We start from the raw sequence: 10,521 nt of genomic DNA, 5'->3' as shown, positions 1-10,521 counted from the left end.
CCCAAATAAATATTTTTTTAAAAAAAAAGATAAAACTATCATGGAAAATGCCTTTTGAAAATGACTGAACTCCATTTAATCCAATTCTGCTTTGTGGAGAATTCAGACAGACCAGACAACTAGTGACTCTCTGAAAAGGATGCTTATCCAGGCACGAAAGGTCTTCAGACTTGTGTTGTCTCTTTGATCACCTTCATGAAGGCGTCTTTCACATCCTATTTCCTTAGAGTGTAAATGAGGGGTTCTGCATGGGTATTACTGCTTCGTACATCACTAGATTGATCTTGTGCTTATTCTGGGAAGAATGAGAGTGTAGGCACATATACATGAAGATTGTTATCATGTAGCAAATGATGACCACAGTCAAGTGGGAGCCAAAGTTAGAAAGGGTATTGTCTGGTCTTTACAGAGTGGATTTTCAGAATAGCCATAGCAGTACAGAACAGGAGAGTGCGATGAACCCCAAAGGCAGGCACAGTACTAATACATCCCTGGCAAATATCAGGCTCTCCTTGGCTGGTACATGAGAGCAAGTAGCTCTGAGGATTATTTGGAGCTCACATGTAAAATGGTCTACTGCATTGTAGCCACAAAAATGGATTGGTGTGATTAGGGCAGGAGTCACACTAGAAGAGGCATGAGCACACCATCCTTATAGACTATTTGCATTTAAAGGGACACTGTTATGTTGAATTTTTGGTGGTGGCTATACTTGATTTCATGTCTATAATGAGGGTCAACTTCAAAGGAAGTTGACCACTTAAAAGGCATTTAATCAAACCAGAATGATGTTAGAAGCCATCAGATGCAAGGGCAGATAACTCAGATCCTACACAGAGCATTTCCCTTATCTTTGCCTAGATAACAAAACCAAAATTATTTTGATTATAGTCAGATTTCAGGTTTTGAGCATCTACCATTTTTAGAGAATAATTTTTTTTGTACATGAGGCTAAGAGTTACAGTAGAAACTTCAGGTACTAGTTGCAGAACTCAAGGAACTTAAAAAGGAATTTGCCCATGAAGAGAATTCATGGATGTGCCAAAGAGAGTTTTAGAACAGCTTTGGATTTTCTTTCCTGTGAAAGTGTATGCAATCCTTGCCCATGCGGCTTAATTATTACTTAAAGAATCAACATGAATCATAGGAAAGACTACTGAAATAAGGACATTTTAGTTTTGGCTTGACCATTTATTTCCTGTGTGACCCAAATGTGTTGAGTTTCTCTATCTTCACAAAATGGTGAGGGTCCATCTGGATAATGTGTGTGGAGATGCTGTGAAAATTACAAAGATTTGCAAAGAAGTGACCATTGTTTCTTGAAAAAGGAATACAACTAAGACTTTCCCCAGTCACCCTTCTTTTCAAGGTAATGGAGCCTAGGAATTCAGCACCCTTCCTCATTCTCTAATGTTAGGAACAATACTCAGAGAAGAGCTTAGTAAACAGTTTCTTTAAGTGTCAGAACCCAATTCCCACCATTTCTGCATTCTTGACAATATTCCCTTATAGGAGTATCAGGACAGCCCATGCAAGCCAACCATTGAACATGTGATGGGATCATGGAGGAGAATTTAAGGAAGTACAGTGTGAGTGATGTTCTCTAGGCTCCTTCAATCCCTTAGTTAAGCCACATGGAGCTCTCATCTTGAAAGTTACGTAAATTAGATTTAAGAAGCATTTTCCTACTGAAGATAGCTGATCCAACTCCCACGTATCAATCAGGGGTCATAGAAAAAAAGTAGTAAAAAGTAACTTTGAAATTTTTAATGGTTTTATTTGTGAAAAAGACAAGATGAATTAAAAATGTTCAACCTAACTCCTTCTTTACCAAATTAAACAGCACTTCTTGAGCTTTTTTTGAAAAAGCTTTTTCATTTACTTGAAAAGCAGAGAGAGAGAGAGAGAGAAATAGAGAGAGAGAGAGAGAGATTCTCCACCCACTGGTCCATTCCCCAAATACCCACAACAGGCAGATCTTTCCCAGCCAAAGCCAGGAACCAAGAACTCTACCCAGTCCCTCCACGTGGGTGACAGGGGTCCAAGCACTTGAGCCATCATCTGCTGCCTTGCAGAATACACTAGGAGGAAGCTAGATCAGAAAGGGTGGGGTCAGGACTAGAACTGGTAATCTGATATAGGATGTGGATGTCCGAAGTAGCAGCTTAAGCTGTTGTGCCACAATGCTCACTCCACTTCTCTTTTTAAGATTTATTTATTTATATGAAATGCAGAGTTACAGAGACAAAGAAGCAGCAGCAGCAGCAGAGAGAAAAGTCTTCCACCTGCTGATTCACTCTCTGGCCACAACAACCAACACTGGGCCAGAATGAAGCCAGGAGCCAGTAGTTTCATCCTGGTCTCACCTGAGTGCAGGGACCCAAGCACTTAGGCCATCTCCACTGTTTTCTCAGGCTCGTTAACAGAGAGCTGGATGGGAAATGGCACCGCTGGATTTGAACTGGAACCCATATAGATGCTGGCACTGCAGACAGTGGCTTAACCCACTGTGCCACAACGCTGGCCTCTCTCTCTCTCTCTCTCATTTTAAAAAGGTTAACAATTCTTTAAATAAGACTTACCTCCCCCCACACACATACATACCAACAAATAATTTAAAACACATTAACCTAAGTCATTTTCATGGCTACAAATGCAATATTTTAAACAAACAAGCCTTTTGAATATTGACATCTATATTTCTGTATTTACATTTATGTATATTTAAAAAAAGAACCACTTGGTGAAAACTGAGGATATCAAGTATAAAATGAACATTTTATTTCTAGCTCAGGGTCACCCCTGGGAGATAACTGACAGTGAGAGGTGAGGATGGAGAGCAGAGGAAAGACGGCAGAGAGAAAAGAGAGAACGAATATTAAATCTGAAGTATAGAAAATTATAGTTCAGGGTTTTCCTCTCTTGGAAGCCCCCTTCCACACTGCTTTGGCTGGAGGTCCTTCATTCTAATAAATACTTTTAAATCTCTTTGCTGTCCACTTGGAAATTCTTCTTCCATGTGAGACAAATAACCGAGGTAACAAATCTGCCGCCATATTCTTGTAGTATTTTTTGATGCCATGACTTGGATAGCAACTCCAACATGACTTGGATAGTAACTCCAACATGACTTGGATACCAACTCCAACGTGACTCGGATTGCAACTCCTACGCGATGAGGATCCAACTTCGGATCATCCTGCCAGATTGGTGAGTACGCGACTGCTGTTGCTTTTTTTCAGAGAGCCTTTCTCTCCTTCATAGTAACTCTCATTTTTCTCAAAATGCTGGGTCTGTGTCAGCCAGTTAAAAGCAATTGGCACGGCTGCCGGTCTTAGGTCTCAGGGGCGAGGCTTGCTGACTAAGGCCAGATCAACCTTCTGGAGCTGGGACTCTGTCCTAATATCTTCCCGCCCACTTGCGTGCATTGGCCCTTCGCATGGGACTAGAAGAAGGCCTAGAGACAACTGATGGATTCTGGCTGGGGCTACACTCTAGCGTTTTCAGAAGGTCTCCTGGCTGGGCACCAGGCTCCCACTGCCAGAAAGGTGTTGGGCTGAGAAATGCAGTTTCTAGCAGGAGCAAGTCCCCTGCCCTTTTAGAGTTCTCACGAGCTGCAAAGCCAGAGGCTTCACTCTTCTTGCTTCTCGTCGCAGCTCTGGGAATGTTGATCTGGCCCAACTCAGCTTCCTTTCATGGGGATTGGCCCAACATACGGGACTGGGAGAAAGGTTTGTAGTAACCTTGAAACTCAAGCCAGGGCCACTCTCTGGTGTTTTTCAAGGACTCCCTGACTGGACACCAGATCCCAATGGCCTGTTAGGGTGTGGGTTGAAAACTGCATTCTGTTCTTCCTTCCCAGAGATTAATCTGTCGGTGAGACTGGGCACAGCCTGGAGTGAGGCCATGGACAGGGGGCGGGAACTCGGAGACCACGGGCGCCGGGCAGGGCTGGAACATTCCAGAAAGTTCCTAAAACGACTCCTGGCATGCACCGCCGGCTCCATCCGTGTCTCCAGCAGGTGCACGGGGCCCCCAAGGGCTTTATCCGGGTATCCCAGGGTTCATGTGGAGCTCCCCAGAGCTCCATCCAGGTCCCTTGGAGCTGTATCCAGGTCCCTAGTTGCTGCATCCGGGTCTCCAGCAGGTATACGGGGGCCCCCAGGAGCTCCTGCTGGGTCTCCTAAGGCTCCACCCGGGTCTATCAGGGCTCATCCGGGTCTCTCAGGGCTCCATCCGGATCTCCAGGGGCTCCATCCGGGCCTCCATCAGGTGCTCGGGTCCCCAGGAGCTCTATCCGTGTCTCTAGGGGCTCCATCCGGATTTCTAGCAGGTGCACGTGGCCCCCAGGAGCTCCATCCGGGTCTTCAAGGACTCCATCTGGGTAACTATGGGCTCCATCCGGGTCTCCAGCAGGTGCACAGGGCCCCCAGGAGCTCCATTCGGGTCTCAAGGGGCTCCATCCAAGTTCCTATCAGGTGCATGGGGCTCCATCCGGCTCTCCAAGAAGCTCCATCCGGGTCTCTAGCAGGTGCACAGGGCCCCCAGGAGCTCCATCCGGGTCCCTAGAGCTCCATCTGGGTCTCCAGCAGGTGCCCAGGGCCCTGAGCCTGTACAGAAGCTCCATCTCGGTCCCCAGCAGATGCTCAGGGCCCCCAGGAGCTCCATCCGGGTCTCCAGCAGGTGCACGGGGCTCCGGTTCACCCCCAGGAGTTCCATCCGGGTCCCGTGGGAGCAGCAATGCCAGCTCAGGCCCCTGTGCACTTGCTGGAGTCCCGGATGGAGGCCCTGAGAGAGCAGGATCTAGGTCATTGTGGGCGTTCTGGGCGGGCAGAGCGGCTGGACTGGTCCAGCTGGTTCCACACGCCCCCGCCCAGAGCTCCAGAACGTTCCAGGACCTTAGCCAAGGCCCGGGCGCGCGATGCCGAGCCGCTGGGGTCTCCTGTGCCTGGTGCTGCTGTGTCTGCTGCCCGGCCCGCGAGGTGAGACGGGGGTCAGTGGGGGCGGGGCTCCAGCAGAGAGACCCGGAAGGAGCCCTGGGGACCTGGATGGAGACCTGGAGCCATGGATGGAGCGCCCGGGGGACCCGGATGGAGCCCCCGCGGACCCAGATGGGGCTCCTGGGGGACCTGTGCCCCTGCTGAAGACCCGGGTAGAGCTCCTTGGGGACTTGTGCACCTGCTGGGGACCCGGATGGAGCCCCTGGAGACCCGGATGGAGCCCCTGGGGAACTCAGATGGAGCCCTGAGGACCCGGATGGAGCCCGGGGAGACCCGGATGGAGCTCCTGGGGTCCCTGTGCACCTGCTGGAGACCTGGAAGGAGCCTCTGGGAGACCCGGATCCGGGGCTCCAGGGATCCATCCATGTCTCTCAGGGGCACCCTCTGGGTCTCCCACAGCTCCATCCGGGTCCCCAGGACTCCAGGTCTCCCAGGAGCTCCATCCGGGTGCACAGGGCTCCATCCGGGTCTCCCAGGGCTCCATCTGGGTCCCAGCAGGTGCATGGGTCCTGACTCTGCTCCCTTCCCCTCCCCCTAGGCCAAGCCGACTTCGATCTGGCCGATGCCCTGGACCCCGCAGGTGAGTGCTCCGGTCACGTGACTCCCCACGGACCCCACATGACCTGGCTGGAGCTGGGGGGAGGGAGCTGAGAAGGTTATAAAACGCGGGCACCCCTCCAGTAGGCTTTGTACTGGAAGTGGAGCCCTGGCTTTGCCCCTTCTTGCCATCAGGGCCTGAGTGACAGCTGTCAGTCACTCCTCATGGCCCTTGTGTCTTTTTTCCACCCCTAGAGCCCAGCGCAAGTCCGAGCCCAGGTGAGTAACAACTCGAGTGCCTTACCCACAATTCTCTGCCCATTTTTCTTCTCCTGTGCCCTCTGACCTCGGAATGCAATCGAATTTTGTCTCCGCACACCCAGGTCCCCTCCTCCCACCCGGACATGTGGACCCCGGCCCAGGTGAGGCTCCAGAATTCCTGTGGTGAAGGGGGCGGGGCGTCTGCTGGGAACCTGGATGTAGCTCCTGGGGCCTCCTTGCACCTGCTGGGGACCCGGATGGAGCTCCTGGGGGCCCCGTGCGCCTGCTGGGGACCCGGATGGAGCACCAGGGAGCCCCGTGCACCTGCTGGGGACTGGGATGGAGCTTCTGGGAGACCTGGATGGAGCCCTGGGAGACCCAGATGAAGCCCTGGGGACCCGGATGGAACCTCTGGAGACCCAGATGGAGCCCCTGGGAGACCCGGATGGAGCCCCCAGGGGTCCTGTGCACCTACTGGAGACCAGGATGGAGCCCTGGGGGTCCCTGTGCACCTGCTGGAGACCCGGATGGAGCTCCTGGTGCAGACTCAGGGCCCCTGTGCACCTGCTGGGGACCCGGATGGAGTTACTTTTTGCCCATGGCCCTAACCTCGTCCCCTCCCCACAGATCAGTACCCACGCCCTGACGGAAATCCCGCCCTCGCCGACCCCCAAGGTAAGGCTGCTGCCTTCTGGAAGCTTCTACCACACTCACAGGACCAGTCCCTGGCCCCAGTGGTGGGGGGAGGAGGAGGGCAGGGCTCTATCCTGGTCTCCCCAGGGGTCTCTGACTGACCGTCCCCCTCCCCCAGGGAGCACAGTAGCCCGAGTGCTGACCCCCGTGGCGTCCCTGGTGCTGCTGGCCCTGCTGGGGGCTGGGGTCTCCTACTTCCGGTCACCCCGGGCCCGGAGCTGCTTCCGGAGGAGCCGTGAGTTGTCCTATGGGTGAAATGCTGCCCTTTCTGTAACTTCCTGAAACCTTCTAGAACTTTCTGGAATTTTCTAGAAGGAGCTTCTTGGACGATTTCTAGAGTTTCCTGGACTTTCTAGAAATTTCTAGAACCTTCTGAATCTGGAACTTTCTAGACCTTTCTGAAATTTTTTGGAATTTCCTAGAACTTTCTGAAACTTCCTATAACATTTTAGAGTTCTCTGGAACTTCCTAGAACTTTCTTGGGGAATTTCTAGAATTCTCTGGAACTACATAGAATGTTCTGAGATTCAAACTTTGTGGAACTTTCTAGAACTTTCTGGGATTTTTCCAGAAAAATCTTTGGGTGCTTTCTAGAACTTCCTGGAACTTCCTAGCACTTTTAGGCCTTCTAGAATTCTCTGGAACTTTACAGAATTTTCTGGAATTTTCTATGACTTTCTGGAATTTTCTAGAAAAAGAGTTCCTGAGTATTTTCTAGAGATCCTGGACCTTTTTAGAAGTTTCTGGAACTTTCTATAAATATTTCTGGAACTTTCTAAAACTTTTCTAGGACTCTCATGATGCTTTGCTGCCCATTTTTCCCCTTCTAGAACCTCCAAGCGCCTGAAGACCCTGGAGAGGGAGCCAAGGAAGCCCCCGCAGCCTTGTTTAGAAAGTACTACAATGTTCCACGTGACGGAAAAACACCGCAGCTCCCAAAATTCCCCTAGGTGGGCTCAGAATTGTAGGATGAGACACAAAATCCAGATTTCTTTTTTTGCCATTGATTTTGACTTAATTCTTGCCAAGATGAGCTGTCGGCCCCTTAAGTGCATTCATCGAATTGAAATAAATAAAAATAATTAAAAATAAAGGCACCAGGGCTCCATCTGGGTCTCTAGGGGCTCCATCCAGGTCTCCAGTGCTCCATCTGAGACTCCCAGAGGCTCCATCCGGGTCTCTAGGGGCTCCATCCAGGTCTCCAGTAGGTGCACGGGGCCCCCAGGGCCTCCATCTGTGTCTCCAGCAGGTGCACGGGGCCCCAAACTGCTGCCTGTCCATCACAAAGCCCCACCCTGTCTGGCCCCTGCCCATTATCCTGAAATTTTTCTACTGTAGAAGGTTCCAGAAGTCCATTTTTTTTTATTCCATTTCTGGCTGCCATGTCCTAACCCCGCCGCCAGGCCCCTGCAGCGCGCCTGCGCACTTCACCTATCAGTCAAAACCTGGAAGTCCACCGGAAATCCCACCCTCCATGCCTCAGTGAGTTTTTCCTTTACCCCAGATCTCGGCAAGATCTCCATCTCTTGCTCTCTGCCTCTCTAAATGCTTTCTATACCTCGTAAAATCTTTATAATTCTGACAAACTCTATTTCCTGGTCTCATTAGTGGGTATTTCCCAGAAATTTTGTTCATTAGTTCTGGGTTAAGTCTAACTATCTCCTTTGCAGACAGACAAGTCTCTCAATCTAGACTTCCATTAGATGCAGTCCCCACGTGACATAGACAGGACTCAGCAGGTCTCTGGTATCCCCCACCTTCCTTCCCCAGTCTGCTCTTTTGGGTCCCCACTGTCAGCTACCTCAGGGGAGTTTTACTGGGGAGAACTATATTTCCCCACTCTGCTGCTTTGTAAATTCATCTGCATAGTCACTAATGTAGGTGGTAGCCAGGGCTGTCACTCTAGCTTACAAACATCTCTGCTAAGGCTATCTTCATGAAAGCTCATTGTTGAAATCAGGCCCATTAGTCTAAACTCAAGGTTAAGAGGCATAGAACAACTATTATTCCTCAAGTATAAGAACAAAGCTACAGTATATATTTGACCAGGCAGAGGTCCAGTCTAGCACAGCGCCAGTAAGGGAACAGATCACTCCCTGCATGCGCTATTCTGACAAATATAAACCCTAGGCTACAGGTGTGGAAGGCTGAGTGAGAGTGGGTGACATGTGCTAACCCCACCCTCACCTTCCTCCCTTCCCTGTGGGCTTTAGTGCATGCCTGGAGCCACAGGCAGCAAGACAGTTTTGAGAAATGTCTCATACTCAGGAGACGTAAGACCTGAAGGACACTTCTGTTTTTATGCTTGTTCCAGCCAGGAGGTAAACTGTCTACCTTTATTTCTTTGGTCTGTGAACTTACAGAAAAATGCCTCATCGTTTTCTGCATCACTGCCTGGCCAGTTTACAAGTAAGAGGATGGACAAGTTACTTAAGTGAGTTATAAAAAGTGCCAGCCCCTCTACTCTAACTCCCCATCTCAGAATTCTGTCTCCTAACAGATCTCTTGCCTCTATTTCCCTGCATATGCTCTGATATGCATTAAATTCTTTTCCAGAGTGTCAGAGTCCCTGGGTGTGTTCAGTGAGCCACCAGCGTTCTTCTGTTACTGCTTGTGACTGTTGAGATTTTAATCCTAGTGGAGTTTTTTTTTTTTTTTATCAAGTGACAATTGCTCCCCTTGTTTTAATTTTGCCTGGGGGTTTATAGGCAAGAATCTAGGCCCAGTAACTTCAGATGCTATTGAATGCATATGGATTAATCCACATGATGCCTTCTTGAGACACTTCCGGACCTGACTACTCATCCCTGAGACTGGTTTAAGTGACAGCCTCACTATTGGGCACGTCCAGTATTGGCTTTTGGTTTTAGAGTATGAGGTTATTGTCTCTTGCAAGGCCTCCAGTTTTTCTCCACCCTGCCCCTTCATGGGCTCTTACAGGAGCCTCCTTGTAGTAATTGCTCTATTCTGTCACCTGTCAGATTCTCTTTAGGACTCTCTGGATGTCCTCTCCCATGAAAGCCTAACAATGGTGAGCAATCTCCGGTGGATTTCTTGTCCCTGGCGCATGGTCCCTAGCCTAAAGTCACCCTTGAGACTCATCTCACAGCTGCTAAATCTTTTGTTTCAGAGGCAGTCCCAAGTAGCTGACTGCTGACTAGGCATCCATGGCCTAAGGTATTTTTTCTTTGAGTAAAAGGAGTAGAATTTGATACAATTGTAACTTCAACCTTCATTCAGATAGAGGTATGATATAATATCAGCATCTTCAGTCATCTAGGTGTGATCACTAAATATAAATCGGGTAAAGCAAGTGAGATAAATGTGTCTAAATGTAAACTTTGGTACTCTCAGGACCTATTCTAAAGGAAAACTATTTGGTTTGCTAACATGTTTTCATAAATTGTCCATATGAAAATAGTTCAGCACCACTTGAAAGTAACTAAGGCATGGGGCCAGCACTGTGGATCAGCAGGTTAACGCCCTAGCCAGAAGTGCCAATATCCCATATGGGTGGGCACCGGTTCTAGTCCTGGCTGCTCCACTTCCTATCCAGCTCTCTGTTGTGGTCTGGGAAAGCAGTAGAAGATGGCCCAAGTCCTTGGGGCCCTGCACCCACGTGGGAGACCAGGAAGAAGTTCCTGGCTTTGGATCAGTGCAGCTCTGGCCGTTGCGGCCATCTGGGGAGTGAACCAGCAGATGGAAGACCTCTCTCTTTGTCTCTACCTCTCCCTGTAACTTTTTCTTTCAAATAAATAAAATAAATCTTTAAAAAAAGAAAATAACTAATGCTGAAACTTGACGTGTTACCTTATTTAAAAATTATAGTGTTTTTGGTGATATGGGGAGGGTAGAACAAGGACTGGGAAAAGTGAAAGGGAGACTGGGTTCAGTTGAGTAGGAAGACAGATTTTTCTGTGTCAGTGACTAGAGTTGTCCAATTAGGATGGAACAAGGTGCTTCATGAATCAGTGTGTTCATTCCCTCACTGAGGCTGCATTCAATTTCAGTCTGGCCAGCTATAATATAG

At 49.3% G+C, this 10,521-nt stretch overlaps 1 protein-coding gene across 2 annotated transcripts; it reads left to right on the top strand.

Annotated features, from left to right (window-relative positions):
* The first annotated feature begins 4,828 nt into the window (after positions 1-4,828).
* On the top strand, positions 4,829-7,584 carry XG (Xg glycoprotein (Xg blood group)). 2 transcript variants are annotated; one of them, XM_008273213.4, is made up of 7 exons: positions 4,829-4,982; positions 5,539-5,580; positions 5,793-5,816; positions 5,921-5,959; positions 6,426-6,473; positions 6,610-6,726; positions 7,322-7,584. In XM_008273213.4, the coding sequence occupies exons 1-7, from the start codon at positions 4,922-4,924 to the stop codon at positions 7,336-7,338; spliced, it is 348 nt and encodes a 115-aa protein (XP_008271435.1). In that variant the 5' UTR covers positions 4,829-4,921; the 3' UTR covers positions 7,339-7,584. The 2 variants fall into 2 exon arrangements, with proteins under 2 accessions (XP_008271435.1, XP_069923074.1); XM_070066973.1 differs by lacking the exon at positions 5,793-5,816.
* Positions 7,585-10,521: the final 2,937 nt, after the last annotated feature.

This window comes from Oryctolagus cuniculus, chromosome X (genome assembly GCF_964237555.1).
Source record: "Oryctolagus cuniculus chromosome X, mOryCun1.1, whole genome shotgun sequence".
Lineage (NCBI taxonomy): Eukaryota > Metazoa > Chordata > Mammalia > Lagomorpha > Leporidae > Oryctolagus > Oryctolagus cuniculus.
The sequence above is the reverse complement of the archived record's forward strand: the minus strand, read 5'-3'. Positions and strand labels throughout refer to the sequence as shown.

Coding starts and splice junctions, on each gene's coding strand:
- XG (XM_008273213.4), top strand. CDS start 4,922: ATGCCGAGCCGCTGGGGTCTCCTGTGCCTGGTGCTGCTGTGTCTGCTG. Junction 5,581..5,792: donor CGATGCCCTGGACCCCGCAG/GTGAGTGCTCCG, acceptor TTCCACCCCTAG/AGCCCAGCGCAAGTCCGAGC. Junction 5,817..5,920: donor CAGCGCAAGTCCGAGCCCAG/GTGAGTAACAAC, acceptor CCGCACACCCAG/GTCCCCTCCTCCCACCCGGA.